Source organism: Carettochelys insculpta, chromosome 5 (genome assembly GCF_033958435.1).
Source record: "Carettochelys insculpta isolate YL-2023 chromosome 5, ASM3395843v1, whole genome shotgun sequence".
NCBI classification, from domain to species: Eukaryota; Metazoa; Chordata; order Testudines; family Carettochelyidae; genus Carettochelys; species Carettochelys insculpta.
This window is the reverse complement of record NC_134141.1, coordinates 34,607,508-34,624,529: the sequence shown is the minus strand read 5'-3', so window position 1 is coordinate 34,624,529 and position 17,022 is coordinate 34,607,508. Positions and strand designations below refer to the sequence as shown.

The window sequence follows — 17,022 nt, the reverse complement described above, 5'->3', positions numbered from 1 at the left end:
TGAGCAAAACTAGGAGTAATGGGATGAAATTAGGAAATGGAAAACGTAGGCTGAGTATGAGGAAATACGTCCTATCAGGGAGCTCTGTTTGGTTCTTAACATCTGTTTTAGCCCAGCTCTTTCTGGCTACTTAGCTGCCAAGCTCCTGCCAGCTCCTGCCACTGAAATTTCTTATTAGGAAGGAGGTGTAAAGTGTGAAAGGGAAATACAGCTAGGCTATCATTGGCAATGGTGTAGATAACTGAGCTATGTCTCCTAACTGAGCAAAGTTAACTTGAGAAAACTTATGGAATGATGTCAGGTTGCTGACAGTTTTTATTCTTTTTAGGTGGGTGGGGACTGGGTGACTCTACAAACTGATATGAACTGCACCCAGGAGGAAATAGATATGAACCTTGTGAGATATGTGCACACAGGAGCTATGGGATCTGGGAACCACGACAGCTTCACATTTCATCTGTGGGATGGAGACAACAGATCACCACCACTAGACTGCTACGTAACTATCAAGGATATGGCAAAAGGTAAAGATCTGACTAATTTGCATTCTACCATGACTAATTCTTACACCAAGGCGATCAGAAAAAAATAAACTGTTCATTTATGATTCACTGTTAGGCCTTCCCCTTCAACGAACAGGGTCTAATTATCTTCACGGGGCCTCCATGTCCGCAGTAGTACCTGCTCACATGGAACTCATTGTGAAATTGGGTCTAATTAATGATTTTTGAAGAAGGCTTCCTAAGATTTCAAAAAGTTGTGCCTCCAGTTAATACTTTATCCTTCACCTCATAGGACCCCCAAATCCCGTATAAATGTTCCTGTATATTTTAGAAATGTGTTTGTTCATCTGTGAATCCATTTGTTCAAGCACTCTTCCTAAACAGCAAAAGCTAATACCATCAGATTAGGTACCCATCTTATCACAGCTTAAAGCAAGGTCAGGGTTTGGTTGTGCCAGGATAATGGGACATGCCTGGGATATGATTGTTTTGTATCAAGCACAAAGGGAGAGAAGAGACAGTAATACTCAATCAAGACCATAGAAGGACAGCAAGTACTGGAGTCAGTTGTACTCATGAGTAACCGCAGAAGGATAGCAAGTGCCCCTGTGATCAGTTGCTGGCTGGTAGCATGGCCCCTGTCATCCTGGCCTCTTGGAGCAGTTGTCAGTGCATGGCCTGTGCAGCCTCTTCTCCGCCCCCAGGGAGAAACCAAAGGGCCTGGCTCAGCCCCTGTGGAGAAAACTTAGGGAGGGGTGTGCCCCCCAACCCAACCTGGCCCCCATCCTGGGCAACATCTGGGGTCTTCTAGTGCAGATTAAACTAGGCTGACCATATCTTGGTAAAGTGGGTAGTATGCTCATTTTGTACAAGGGTCAACCAAGGTGCAGAAAAATGGTAAGTAATTTCTCCAAAGCATGTTATGAAAATAGCAAAACTGGGATTACAGTTCAGGATTTCTGACTTCCAGTTTTGTATTATAACCATTGTATACTAATCCATCATTGCATTAGTAGTACAAAAGATGTTACCTGTATTGTGGATTTATCCTTGACAAAAGTGACACTATTTAAAAACATGAATTCATGTACCTACATTAAGTAGAAAGTTATAACTATAGCTCAGAGAGAAATACAGATATCAATATGACACTTCTGTCTTGGTATCGTGTATCTTGCAGGGGACATTGCTGTTTTTGTAAGGCCGCTTAGGGTATCTAAGGGGGATAAAGGTTACTTGACAACTGATGTTCTCCTTGCAATTGATGGAACTGACAAACCAGAAGAGCTTCTTTATGTGATAACCTCTCCACCTCAGTATGGACAGATAGAGTATGTCAGCTATCCTGGAGTCCCAATTGCAAGTTTCAGCCAACTGGATGTAGCAGGTCAGGCAGTCTGCTATGTCCACAGTAGCAAGGCATCCGCTCTGCAAGATCTGTTCAGGTAAGCTCTGAAGAATTCCTTCTTGTTTGTTACTTTGGCTAATAACAAAACTGATGGTAGTGATGATGATGCTAGCAGCATATAGACAATGTTTATAGGACAAAAGGCAATTCATCTATCTTGACTTTAGTCTTCGGTGACACTGTCTCATGAATACACAGTCTCTAAAACCATGAAATAAGATTATGGGCTGTATTCATCTGCCTATAATGGTTCAAATATTGGTATAATATACAAATCTGCATGGCCAATAACAATTTAATGAGGAGACGGGGCTTCAATGACATCCCTTCTGGAATTTCACCTTTAACTATAAAGTTTTCCTTGTTAATTATAACAATGGGCTCAGTTTTAAAATGCCAGTAGGGAGGAGACAGAGATGGGAGGCACATTCCTTCAGTACCACATGTTTTTGTTTTGTTTTTTTTTCCAAATGCATGTTCTTTATAATCCCTTGTAAAAAGGTATTTAATTATTTAATTTATCTTTCAATGTTCAACACCACCCTCCATATGAAGCAGTACATTCTCATATTACTGAAAAGGGCAAAGAACCCCAGGACTGCAGATGATGAAGAATGGTATTCCTTTTATTCTGTATTATGCTTATAAGAAGCATGTGGGATCTTTTCCAGGGTAAAACACAATACCCTACATTTATTTAAACGTGATACAAAAATACACACGTGCACACTCACACACTGTCCTTCCAATGCTGTTATAGTTACCAGTCTGTGGCTAAGACCAATATAATGGCCATTTGCCATTTTCTGTCATATATATTCCAATACCTTGTTGGTACACCACCCCAAAATCCTCTCAGGACATATATCAAATGTTTAATTGATTTTAATAGTAACATCATACATCGTTTGTTCCTTTCCAGTTCCCTTGTCTTCCTAAGAAACAAGGAGCCCTCTCCTTACTCTGCCTTATATGCAGTTCTCTTCAGCTTTGTCTAAACTATCAATTATTGTCATCAAAAATTGCTTTTGTCGACAAAACAATACAATGAGACTTTGGGTGGAAAAAAGGCCCAGTTTATGTGACAAAACGCTCCTACGACAGACTTTTGTTTCTTTCCTCCTCCCTTCATTGCCAACAAAGAACCAGTTAGACACCTCTGTTTGTTTTATCAACAGAACTGGTGCCTGGTGATATTTGTTTTTTGTCAACTTTTGGATGTTGACATAAGTCCTGTTGACAAAACTTAGTAGTGTAGATAAGACTTTAGTGAGCCTCTCATAAAATATCTCTGTTGTCCAGATCCTCAGCTGGTCACATAACTGCACTGATTTCGAGAGCTACAGCTGAGGATCTGACCCATTAGTATACGTTTTAGGACACCAGCTTTAGTTGTGTCATTTTTAGCACCAGGTGCTTAATTGCATGGCATCACACCCAATTTCTTTCATACTGGTGTCAGCGCTCATGTGGACTCTCATTTTCCACAGAGAATTTGGGTTCCAGTTTCTTGATACAGACTTAGTTCTTTCATTGCTCTTGTTACAGCCATTCCTTGGAGAAAACTGGGTGTGTCATGCAGTTTAACCACTTAACTAACTTCTGCCTCAACCTTCTTTTTGTCAATGGTATTATATGGAGGAAGAGTAGTGTTCATGATGATCAGTAATGTATTGTGTGATATACATAGCTCGTGCCCTGCACTCTTGTGATGTACAATACACTGTTTAAAAATCTTCAGTGACATTAATTCTATCACCAGATTTTTTAATTCTATAGTGATTCTTTCACATGCTGATGAGCATTAACCTCCTCTGGTTCCACAAGACAAGACAATAAATACAACAGAATTTGCAAACAAAAGTTTGCCACCTTTAGAGCTGGTTGGGCAGTCTAGTGAGAATCAAATGCACTGTTACATGGAAGTTCTGGGTTCAGGTATTGAGCCAGCCACACAGGCCAGAAGAAGATTGGTACTTTGTGAAAACAACGTATCTGAAGACGAATGTCCTAATGGTTTTCATAATTTACCCCCAAAGGCCATAAAACAGAAGAATATAACTATAGAGAAGTTCTCTACTGCACACAGCCTTCTGGGGAGAGAAGGGGTTAGGCTGATTAAAATGCAGATAATCTTCTGGAAGAAATAGTGACAAGCTTTGAGGAGAGCAGGCTGAGAATTGTCCATGTTGGGGTTTTGTTTTGTTTTGCACAGAAAATGGGATTTCTGTAATATTCACATTTTTCACAGGAAATTTTCAATTTTTTCCAACATTTGTAGGTTTTCCTTTGGGGAAGAATCAAATGAAGTATTTCATTTTGGTTTATCAAGATCAAAATATTTTAGTTTGTGGAACCAAACAAAAACATTTTGATTTTGGGTCAGTTCTATGTTAATTTGCCTGAGCTTCTATGATGCCTCATGACAGCTGTAGTTTAGTTGCCCCCATGTCCCCATTCTCCTGTAAGGGCTAATGCTCCCAATATGGACCATATCACCTATGATAAGTCATCCCTTGTGTGGCCAAACTGTTGCAATGCCTCGCAGAACTTTTCTGACTACAGTGTTTCCTGGGAGAAGTAGAATAGTGAGGAAGCTTGCCCCATGGAAAGGTCCTGTGTGACTCTGTGACAGGCATAGTTCAACACTGAACCTAGCTGAAATGAAATGTTCAGACATTTCTGGATCAAAGTTATCTGAACTTTTAATACAGCAAAAAATGATATTTTGGCCTTTTGTCCCAATTTGAAACAAAAGCAAACAGTGAAATATTTGAATGTCCTAAGAAGTGGACATTCTGATTTTCAACTATCTCTAGCAGCAAGAGTTGCCTCCTGATTGCCTATTTCCATAAAAGAATACCAGTGAGTGAGCATGTGTTAACTTCTGTGGCTTTGTGAAGTTTTGTTACAGTTATGAAGCACTATGGTGTTGTATAGAAATTTGCACTGTTTGTTAGACTGGTGCCAACATCATGTGGACCCAGTTATTTCAGTTTGGCTGTGTCTACACTACAAAAATTACAAAGTTACAAAAAGCAGCTTTGAAGTTGAGCATCTACACACACCCTACTTCAAAGTAGGGCACTACTGCATTCCTGGGCATGGAGTAAGGACTTTGAAGTTGGGCTCCCTACTTCAAAGTTAATTTTGAAGGGAAAATGTGCATAGACTCTCTGATGGCTACTTTGATGTAGTGCTTAACTTCGAAGTTAGTTCCTAGTGTAGACATAGGCTTTTCAGTTTAGTTCAAACCTGTTCTTAGCTATCTTAAGATGAACTGAAATAGATCAAGTTTAAACTAAAATAAATGTTCATATGCTTTTGCACTGGCTTAATTAAATAATTTTAAAATGACATCTTCAGTTAAACTGGTGCAACTCTGCATGTAGACAAGCTCGTAGTTTTCTGTCTGGACTGGTGGAGTAGAAGGGCTGGCCTACTGAATGTAAGATGGTGGTATTTTAATAAATATGTCAGTTTGAATCACTATAATTTATGGTCCTTTCTGTTATAATTTGGCAAAGAATTGGCTGTGTATAGGGATATAAATACTGCAGCAGATTATTTTTTTCAACAAGGAATGGTAACATTAATTATATGAGGTGTGTCTGGGGGCGGTTAAATGATCGGATTTTTGCCTTCCACTAAAGTACTTTCTTCAGTAATAATCTTTTCCTGCATTGTTTGGTGCTGCTGGCCTGGAAGAAAGATTTGGCAATGCTTGTTTGGACAGATGACTTCAAATGATTAGCAACCTGACATCAGATGCTGGCAGCAGGATGCTAAAGGAACATGCTAATGTCCTCCATTTTGACACGCTGGCTCGATTTTGTAATGAGCTGGCTCTATTTATGATTCCATTTTTATCTTTTAACTGCCATGACAGATGGCAGCTTCTGCAGCCAACTCTATTGCCATGCAACTGCAGAAAGCATAAAACTTTGGTAATGGTGAAGTCAAACCATGTGACATGTCCTTTGAACTAAACCTGAGAGTTCTCCCCCAGATTTCATCAGAGTGATGAGAACGTTGGCTGCTCTTTATTCCTGAGGGGGAAAAGAGAGCAGCAGGAAATCTGAAATAAGCAAAAACTGGAAGTGTAGAAAAAGGAAAAGTGTAGAAATAACTACTGCTTGGACACAGCCTACTTCACTATCTGCCAGACCAGGTTACATCAGCATCATCATTTTCTGCCTTATTTAATATATCTGATATGGTCCCAGATCCTGTCCAGTTTCCCGTAGAAGATTCTGGACTAATTTTTTGTGCACATGAACTGTTCTTCCTAAATGTTGTTGGTAAATATTGGTGTCAATGATTTTTCAGGCCCCCTTCCAGGACGATCACCAAAAGGTTTCTATGTCAATTTGTGCCCCTCAGCTGTACTTTTCTTGTCTCTGAGGCCAAAAATGGACTTGCATAACCATGAAACCACTTTTGTACTTATTCGGTGTTATTATTTCAGAAGTATATCAGATCCATCTATATTATGAATAGAACATCCCCTTTACCATTGGCACAAAAACCTCAGGTCAGTACAGACAGCTGCCTCTGTGTCCCCTGCTGGGAATATTGCCCTCAGTAAACATACTACTTCTAACTCCTATATAGTCTCTGGCCTGCCTATATTCATTCCCATCTGTCAGATGGCATAGTGCCTGCTTACAAGTTGGTCAGCCCCTAATCATTGGACATTGACATAAGCAGTGAAGGGTATTAGTTGGACAGCCTGCATAATACTGCAAGTCATTTCCATGATGAAGGTCATTTATAAACAAGGTAAACCACTGCAATCCTAGTTCTGAACATTTGGTTCTTTTAATCCCACTGTTCAATTTACAAGCCTCTGAACCTCCGGATCAAGGTGAGACAAATTATCACGAGATTGATTTATTCTGTACTTGGCTAACGTAATATGGCAACCCAGGGCAGAGAGGAAAGAGCAGGTAGTTGGGAATGCACCTGTAGTTATGCTTGAAATATAAGTTGTTAATTTACACTTGTAAGCATGATCATGCATGCACACAAAGTGCAGTATACTTTGGGAGGTGGAGCAGGAGTACAGAAAATTAATCAGCCCAGAGAACAGTTCTTTGCAAAACGAATCTGGTTAGTGTAATCGTTAGTGCAAACTATCATCCTCTGGGATTTGGGCTCAGGACCTCTGGGAGAGAGCCATACTACCAAGCTATCAAGCCACTTGAGGGCTGAACTGCTTAACTGGGGAGATGCCTTTGCCAATCAGGTAATGACAAAAATAGTTGAATGAAGTTTTTCACAATTGAGAGTCTTCCTGGTGAACGGTATGCAGTTCATGCATTGAAAAACTGTGAGGTAGATACACCCTCCATTGTGTACCAATCTCCCCTTTGGTCTGGGTTTGAGTCAAAAGGAAGACAGAAAAAGATACTGCCAGTGACCCAGTTTTTGATGTGTGTTTCAGAGTCACTGCAAGGCATGTGTAAAGGTGTGTATTATCATTTCATTTCAGTAGATGGTGAATCAAGAACACATGTTGAAGGCTGCCTTGCCTCTCTTTGCCAGATTTGTCATCAGCAATGGACTGAAGACTAAACATGGAACATTCAAGATCACTTTGGAGACAGTGGACCAAGCTTTGCCCATGGTGTCTAGGAACAAGGGGTTAAGATTAATGGAAGGCACTATGGCACTCATTTCTTCTGATGTCCTGCAGCTTTCAGACCCAGACACTTCCTCCAAGAACCTCACTTTCCTCTTGGCACAGCTCCCTCAATACGGCCATCTGTGCTACCGAGGAGCGATGCTGCTACAGCACAATTTCACCCAGCAAGATGTGGACAACATGGACATGGCATATAAACATGGAGGAGGGAATTCCCAGATTGACAGGTTTACATTTATTGCAACAGACAGGACTAATGTAGGCTTCATTGTAGATGGGAAGGTGGAAATGGAGCCGGTGACATTCACCATTCAGGTATGTATGGCCAGGAGAACTGTTTAAAAACTATGAATAAAATTACTAGGTTAATAGTGTAAAAGTAATGGCTCCAATGGGGATAGTGCTAGAGCTTACTTGCTGCTCAGTTTGAGGGACTCAACAGTTTAGAACTGAACTGGTAGGGATGAGCTAAAAGATAATCAAATAATGGAACTCATTGCCCTATGTGTTACTGGAGTAAATATTTCAAAATGAATTAGACATAAGAATAGGAAAAATACCATCTTTGTTACACTAAGTTGAGATGAATACAACAAGAGTTTTCAGTCCTCAAGGGTTAAGGCCCCAGAGTTAACCCCAGCTACATTGAGGGTGAAATCCCATATTTTCCTCAAAGGTCTGTTGTACAAAAAGCTGTACGGGGTATAGCTGGATGGTGTTAGAAGGTCTAATGTATCTGTCATGGGCCATATACAGAAGAAGATACTTAACTTGATAGTTTATGATTGTCCCATGGCAGAATGTACATTTTACAACTCTTACACAAATTTATTCGAACCTTAGCCCTGCCCTAGTGCTGAACCAGAGCCTTTCATACAATTCTGCTCCATTAGGGAGTCCTCTGTTCTCACAAGCTTGCAAGCTGGATTTCCATCCTTCCCTGGCCATGAATTCTGAATCTTTTTCAGTTGCCTCCCATTAACCAGACCTAGTTCCTCTTTTCTATATTGGCTACGTCTACACGTGCAGCCAACATCGAAATAGCTTATTTCGATGTTGCGACATCGAAATAGTCTATTTCGATGAATAACGTCTACACGTCCTCCAGGGCCGGCAACGTCGATGTTCAACTTCGACGTTGCTCAGCCCAACATCGAAATAGGCGCTGCGAGGGAACGTCTACACGTCAAAGTAGCACACATCGAAATAGGGATGCCAGGCACAGCTGCAGACAGGGTCACAGGGCAGACTCAACAGCCAGCCGCTCCCTTAAAGGGCCCCTCCCAGACACAGTTGCACTAAACAACACAAGATACACAGAGCTGACAACTGGTTGCAGACCCTGTGCCTGCAGCATAGATCCCCAGCTGCCGCAGAAGCAGCCAGAAGCCCTGGGCTAAGGGCTGCTGCCCACGGTGACCATAGAGCCCCGCAGGGGCTGGAGAGAGAGCATCTCTCAACCCCCCAGCTGATGGCCGCCATGGAGGACCCAGCAATTTCGACGTTGCGGGACGCGGATCGTCTACACGGTCCCTACTTCGACGTTGAACGTCGAAGTAGGGCGCTATTCCTATCTCCTCATGAGGTTAGCGACTTCGACGTCTCGCCGCCTAACGTCAAAGTTAACTTCGAAATAGCGCCCGACGCGTGTAGACGCGATGGGCGCTATTTCGAAGTTGGTGCCGCTACTTCGAAGTAGTGTGCACGTGTAGACGCAGCTATTGTGATCTTTCCTTTGATCTCTGGTTTCTCTCACCTTTAAGAGTTCTCACCTGTGTCAGCATTAAGCCCATATAATACTGTTGAGGTTAAGGCAGAAGTTAAATAAGTGGTTAAACTACTTTAAATTCTTGTATTTTTTGGCATGTGTTAGCATTAACTGACCCAGACTGCTTTGTAGAGCAAAGCATGAGAAATTTCAAAGTACAGATTTAGCAAATGAATTTCTGGTCCTCATAATTCCTGTTCACATGAAAGCTAGAACATGGATGGGGATGAGGAAAGTAGTTCTGTGGGAAGATATTGGGTTGTAGATGGAGCAGGAACCCCCGTTGGATTTTGGCAGCAGAAGTGCAAGTCAGATATGGTTCGGGATGGAGATGTGAAAGTAGCTCAGATGGTGGATGATATATTGACCAGGTCAGTGAGTCAGATTACCAAAGCCTTGATTCAGATTTATTTTGGTACCTGTGTTCTCAATTTTAAAAATTGTTAAGTGAAGGGTAAGGTCTGATTCTGTGAAACAAAAGCACATTTGTTGTTTTTAATTTTGATGCAGGTGGACCATTTGGACAAAACTGCACCGAAAATTGTTCACCTTCGTTGTTCTTCGGATGTGGAGCTTCTGAAAAATGGCAATTATGGTATTTACATTACTTCCAGGTCCTTGAAGGCATATGACCCTGATACAGAAGAGGACCAGGTCATTTTTAAGATTTTACGAGGTCCTCGTTATGGCTACCTGGAAAATATAACAACAGGTATTGTTGTTCTATGATGCACAAAAGCATCTTGCAACATGCTGGGGCAGATTTCAAACCATGTGCCCCATCTACATATAGGCTCCTGTAACTGTGCTAGGACAAATTGAACTGTGCGTCCAGACTTCTTTGGGAGGCTGGGATATAAGATGTTTCCAGTACCAGTATTCAAATACAAGTCAGTAATGGATTCTTAAATACCTTGGTAACATACTTTGTAGCTACTACTCAAGCGGCTTCATTTTGCAAATGAATCCTGAAGCAAAGACCTGATGTTATCACAAATGTGTTATAATCTTAGTGGGAGATAAAACAATAATCAATGGTGAACAAAGTAAACTAATCTGTACTCAGGTCATTCATTGTGATGTCACCTGGGAGTTCTCTAATTGTGAGAGGTTTTAGTAAATAGTGCAATGGCACTGCAGGGATAAGGGTGGATTTCTGGAAAATCTATGTACACAACATTACAGTATATTAGGAGTTAACAGAGCGCAGGTTCTATAATAGTAAATTCAAACCATGTGGTTTTTCTTAACTCTTGGTTAGCTGGATTTTCATTTATTTTACTATTTCCCCTCTTTCCCAGGTGGATTTATCCAGGAAGGGTTCAGCCAAAAGGATTTAAATGGCAAAACCCTACTGTATGTCATCAATCCATCCTGGAAGGTGAATTCTGACAGTTTGGAGTTTCAAGTCACAGATCCCACTGGAAACTCTGCTGCCCCCCAAACGTAACTTAGAGTTTTGTATTCTAAACAGTTCAATACATTGTGCCCACCTTGCGCACTGGGACTGCTTTCTGCCTTAAGTCAAATCCACCAATGGTGGGTTTGAAGCTGAGAAAAAAAAATGTGGATACAGTTTCTCAGGTTCACATTGCATCCTTGTTTCAAGAAACTCTGAGTAAAAGAGTAAAGAGATATAGAGGTGTATAAAATCATGAATGGTGTGGAGAAAGTGAATATAGAAAAATTATTTTTATTTTACCTTTTCGCATAATACAAGAACTAGGGGACACCAAATAAAATTGATGGGTAGTAGGTTCAAAACTAATAAAAGGAAATTTTTCTTCACACAGCGCACAGTGAACCTGTGGAACTCCTTGCCGGAGGAGGCTGTGAAGGCCAGGACTCTATTAGGGTTTAAAAAAGAGCTCGATATATTTTTGCAGGTTAGGTCCATAAATAGCTATTAGCCAGGGGTAAAGTATGGTGCCCTAGCCTTCAGTACAAGGGCAGGAGATGGATGGCAGGAGATAAATCACTTGATCATTGTCTTCTGTTCTCCTTCTCTGGGGCACCTGGCATTGGCCACTGTCAGCAGACGGGATACTGGGCTGGATGGACCTTTGGTCTGACCCAGTATGGCCATTCTTATGTTCTTATGAGATATTCTCTATAAGTGACTATAGAAGAATGAGGAAGCTATTAGACCGAAGAAATACAAAGGATCAGTTTTCAATCAAATGCCACATTTTTTACAGTATGGCTGTGCCTAGACTCACCTTGAAGGTCGACGGCTGCGACACATTTTTTGGTTCTCCAATTGAATACCAAAAATCGACTTTGCAGCCATTGACTTCCATGCCTGTCTTCATGGCAGAAGGTCGACGGGAGTGCTCCTCCCGTTGAACTTCCTTAATACCATGTTTCTCAGGAGTAGTTCTGGGGTCAACGTTGACCCTGGAATATGCCATTTGACGCACGAAATGGCACCCTGGAAGATTGAACCAGAGGGGTTGATCTCCAGTAAGTGTAGATGTAGCCTACATGACCACACTCACACTCACACTCTCTTATTTTCGCCTTTACATTGCCTCTTTACAGCGGTATAAAAGGGCCTTAATGTAAATGAAAAAAAGGCCCATAAATGTAAATACTGCCTTGGACAGTGTTGTCCACTTCACATACATCCTCTTGCAGATGGAGGTCGCTCTAGGTCTGTGCTGAGAGCAATGGCCTTTCCAAAACAACAAATAGTAAATATCTAGTAATAAAAACTGTATGGGCTATATTTTGCATGGTACATGGAAGAGAGATAAAGCTGGAACCAATCATGTGCTGCCAACATTTTAACCGACATCCACTGAAGTTTCACTTTAGATTGTGATAAATCCCGTGAAGCCAATATGCATGTATTAATTGGTATCACACTGGGGAATCAATTCATTTTTTTCCTCATTTCAGATAAAATACTCTCTGATCACAATAACCAGTGAAGGGGACAGCATCACTTTGGAAGTAAATTAAACTAAAATGAATCAAGACTATATTTCTTCTAGATCAGAGTGCCCATACATGGGTTTAATGCAATTTAACTAATGTAGTTTACATTCGTGCTTTCAGTTAATTCAGATTAATTTTCTGTGTTCCTGTGCAATGGGGCAGATAAAGTCCTCAATGAGCAAAATTCTATTTGGCTAGAAATGTTTCTATTTTATTTCTGAAAATTTGACTGTGTGTTCAGCCATCTTATTTAATTTGAAGTGTGTAAGAAAGATGGCCAGGGATGTCCTACATGTGCTACTTTTGGTATCTACATGCCAGGCCCGACGGAGGAAAAAAAGAAGGGAAAAGAGAAATGCTTGATGTCACAAGAGCTATCTGAATAGGGTTCACCATGGAATAGTAAGAGAAGGCATCAATAGTTGGGGTTGAAGTTACTGCAGTACCGGACCAAGTCAATAGATGTCTCTGTAGACAACCTCAAGTGAATATGGCTATCTTAAGCACTTTGTGATAGTATTTATACATTCTGAAAGATTAATTATTTTTATACATATTCAATTTCACTAAGTATTTAAAGACCACCTACCCGCCATTTTGCTTCACTCCACTCTGGGAAGGAATCTGGGAACTATTATATGTCAGCACCAATGCACAACATTTTTTACGAAGAAAGAAGTTGAAAAATAACAGCTTCTCACATTCAAAATCCAGGGGGAATTTTAGGGAGTTAAAAGGTCTGGTAATTAACTAAACTAGAGTTTGCCTAGGGCATCAAGGCATTTGTTTTTAATGAAAAACTCCAAATTTAACACTGCACTGAAATGGTGATGTTGGACTTATGTGAATGTGCAATCCAATGACTGCACACTCAAAAAACTGTGGTGACTTGAAAGACCATATTATTTCAATGAAACCACAGACACTTATTTGTATGATGCTGAATTGCTACAGGCTCAGACAATGGACATCTCAGAAATGTGGATAGGCTGAGAGGGCACTATTCTTATTGGCTGTGTCTACACTAGCTCCCTCCTTTTGGAGGGGGCACGTTAATGAGGGATTTCAGAAGATGCTAGTGAGACACTGATATGAATACGCAGTGCCTCATTAGCATAACGTTAACCATGCTATTTGAAAGTGCCGCTTTCGAAATGCACTCTGCCCGTGTAGCCAAGGGCCTTTCAAAAGGACTGTCTGATTTCAAAAGCCTCTTCTTCCCAAACCCAAATGGAAAGAAGGGGCTTTCGAAATCAGAGGGTCCTTTTGAAAGGCCCCCGGCTACATGGGCAGCGTGCATTTCAAAAGTGGCACTTTCAAATCGTGCACAACTGGCACTATGTTAATAAGGCACTGCATACTGATGCCAGCGCCTCATTAGCATCTTCCAAAATCCCTCATTAACACCCCCCATCCCAAGGAGGGGACGAGTGTGGCCACAGCTATTCTTAGTGCTGTACAGTATGTTTTACAATGCCCTGAAACTTAAGCCTTCTGTACACTGGGAGGATATCCTGGTATAGCTGTAGAAAAATATTTATTGCGCTGTATCTGTTCTGGTATAATTTACTTATTCCAAAATAACTCTCCTATATGGGCACTGAATTCTGTAATAAAAGTAATTTTATTCTGGATAAAATAAAATCATCTTTACTTTGGAACTGAGTGATCCCATGAGGGAGTTATTCCAGAACAGCTATGTCAGAATAGAGTTTGTGCTGTAGCTATGCCAGTCAGTTACCCATTGCAGATAACCCCTGAGGGACAAGAGTGATACTCGGGAAATCACATCAGATACAGTAAGGTGTAAAGACATTATCAAAGAAGAGCTCAATGTATGAATGATGGGTAATTGACACTGAGGTTTCAGAGTACACCCCAATGGATCCAGGAGTTCCCAGTGCTCCACAAAACTTTGCAAAGGTCTCATTGCTCTTCTTCAAGGCCTACATTTATTATACCAGTTTTTATCCTTTAAGTCAGTGATGTGAAACCATTTCCAGCAGTTCCCCCAGCTAACGTTACACCTGGTCTCTTCCCATGTTCTTCTCCACCACCATTCTCAGCTTGTGATGCTACAGTGAGCTAAGCCCGCTTCCCTACTAAGTTATTCTGGGAGGCATAGTATACAAAGTTTGCATTTAGCAGTTTCTGGGGACTGGTCTGAAAGGCAGCCAGATTTGCCTGTGGGAAAAGGGGGATCAAAGGAGTGGGACATGCTGAGTGGATGTGGGGCCTAGATACAGGCAGAACAATAGGAAGGAAGAGGGAGACGACTGTAGAGTTACAGTAAAATAAACCTAAATGGAGGGAAGAAAAAAATGGCCTTATGTTAAATCAGGAAGGAGACAGTGTTGGGCTAAGCCAAACAAATCTTACAATCAAATCTTGGTCCCACTGAAGTTTATGGCACAATTTCCAGTTGGAATAGGATTTGACCCTGAGGAGATGTTGACATTTGGTTTGCTGCATAGGTAAAGACTCCGCTGGAATTCTTAATTTGTGTAATAGTAACAGAGAGGGAGACAGGCTAGTCGATATACTATCAAAACAAAAAAGCAGTCCGGTAGCACTTTAAAGACTAACAAAATAATTGAAAGACTAACAAAATAATTTATTTATAAATTTATTTATAAATTATTTTGTTAGTCTTTAAAGTGCTACTGAACTGCTTTTTGTTTTAATTTATGTGACTGTTTTTCCTACCTCTAATTAGTTTGCACTCATATAAACAAACCCAATGATTTGAAAACAGAAACTTACTATGTGTATTCACTCAATCAACAATCAAGAGAGAAATGTCACCTATACGGAAAACATAGTCAGCAGGAGGGATCAGTGTGGACTGCAAAAGAGTTTTTCATGCAGATTTTCTTTCCTCCCCCCCTACAGTCTGGAACTGAGGTGGTCTCAAATTGAAATGCAGCAGGCTGAGTACCAGGTGTGTGAGAATGTGGGAATGTTTCCTTTGAAAATCACCAGATCAGGGCATGCCATAGACTCTGCCTTTGCTGAAGTGAAGGTAAGGTTCCAAATAAAATGTGGGTAGGTCTGAGGCAGTTACTCTCCTTCTTATAATTACATGAGCTGTTTGATTGGATTGGTAAGCGGGTAATCATGCCCTAGCTCAGTGAAAAGGTCATATGATTCAAGCCATGTTTGTCAAGACCATTTTCTTGCTAGTGCATAGCTAACACAGTTTCCCTGGCTAGCCCAGCATGTTTTTATTCAGCAGCTTACAACACTGCAGGATCAGGAATTACAAACTGATGGATGTCAGTAAAGAGCCCTAACTGAAAATATGGAGTCTGATCCTATCCTCACTGAAATCAGTGGTATTTTTTCCATAGATTTCAGTGGGGGCAAGACACCATAATGGTGTATCTCAGGCTGATTTTCTCTATATCATGCATAGGGTTGTTTACACTCTGAGGTCATAGTCTGGTTGGCATTGAGCATATGGCACTTGTAGGGCAGATAAATCAAGCTCAGAAGAAAGAATACAAGGTGGAAATGCCACAATTCTACCTCCTGCAAAAAGTATCGGAGAGCCATGATTCCCCATGCTTCCGCATGCATGTGTATATGCCCACCCTGACTAGGTAATGGTGTCTATTGATAACTCTGCACGTAGGAATACAAAGGCTTGTAGTGAAAGATTGGATGTTGGACCATAGCAATGCTGACACTGGAGTGTAACAGTGCACTGTCTGGGTATATCGACGTGTGAGCCTGTGTTCCTCCTCAGGTTTTTGCCACACAGCCCTTCAAACAGAGGCTTATTTCCACTTTGAACACAAACTTGCTGGCAGAGCTGGGAGTGTGTTTTAAAGCCCAAACCATGTTTTAATATGGGCTAGATCCCATCAACCTGGCAGCAAGAATACCAGGGTCAGTAAAATCTCTGAAGAGGTGGTAATCCTCGAATACCCTTTTCACACTTCCCCCACTGGACAGACAGTTTTTCTGCAATTGACAGGGAAATAAGCCCAGTGCACATCAGTGCTCAGAACTATGGGATATGACCCCAGACCCACACAGGTGAGTACAGAAACAATGAAGACACAGTAACGCAGGAAGACTGTAGGAATGCTCGTACTCTGGCTAGGTTAACCCCAGTTCCAATCACCCAGGCCACATATCCAGTGGCAGCAGCATTTCAGGGAGTTACTGTGTCTGTTTCAAGGTCCCAGCCATAAGTATGGCCCCAGATTCTGCTGATTTTGATTTAATGATTTGAGAAGAGAAAGTACAAGATAAACAAGCAAGCTTTTATATTATGATTTTCAACCCAAAGGCAAAGTCAGAATTGGCTTTTTTTCCCCTGTTTAAACTAGCAAAGTTTATTTTTCTTCCTATTTCTTCTCTTACCTTAATGTCACAGTATTCCATGCAAACACTGTGTGCTTTTGCAACTTCATAGATTGAATATGGCAATGAATATCCATAGTAGATTGCAGCATACTAGAATGCATTGGTTTGGTTAAATAAACTAAATGGAGTTAGAAAGATCAAGCTTCTCCATTGTATGATGTCTTCTGTTTAATTTCTTCTTAGGTTAATGAAGTGTCAGCTACATTGGGAAAGGATTTTACTGTGACTCCCTCTAAGCTCATTCAGTTTGATCCAGGTATGGGGTAGCATATTCATTTTAATTTTACAATCAGTTAATGAACTGTGAAAGGTGCCATACTGGAGAGCAAAGCTTTTTAACTTATCAGCTGAAAAGGTAAAGCAGGGTCATTGCCAGTGCAAT

The 17,022-nt window shown here is 41.0% G+C and overlaps 1 protein-coding gene across 10 annotated transcripts in view; it reads left to right on the top strand.

Annotated features, from left to right (window-relative positions):
- The window catches only part of FREM1 (FRAS1 related extracellular matrix 1), a 100,878-nt gene that overhangs the window by 54,808 nt on the left and 29,048 nt on the right, over window positions 1-17,022 (top strand). For 6 of the 10 annotated variants that reach the window (XR_012645657.1, XR_012645658.1, XM_074994916.1 and 3 more), the window contains 7 exons: window positions 329-524; window positions 1,684-1,948; window positions 7,459-7,873; window positions 9,837-10,038; window positions 10,628-10,772; window positions 15,159-15,288; window positions 16,824-16,896. Coding sequence is in view for 8 of the 10 variants with exons in the window: in XM_074994916.1 (XP_074851017.1) it covers window positions 329-524; window positions 1,684-1,948; window positions 7,459-7,873; window positions 9,837-10,038; window positions 10,628-10,772; window positions 15,159-15,288; window positions 16,824-16,896 (1,426 nt within the window). In the remaining 2 variants the exon portion in view is untranslated. Of the gene's footprint in view, window positions 1-328; window positions 525-1,683; window positions 1,949-7,405; window positions 7,874-9,836; window positions 10,039-10,627; window positions 10,773-15,158; window positions 15,289-16,823; window positions 16,897-17,022 lie in introns of those variants that run through there. The other 4 variants (XM_074994923.1, XM_074994922.1, XM_074994918.1 and 1 more) reach the window with 4 other exon arrangements.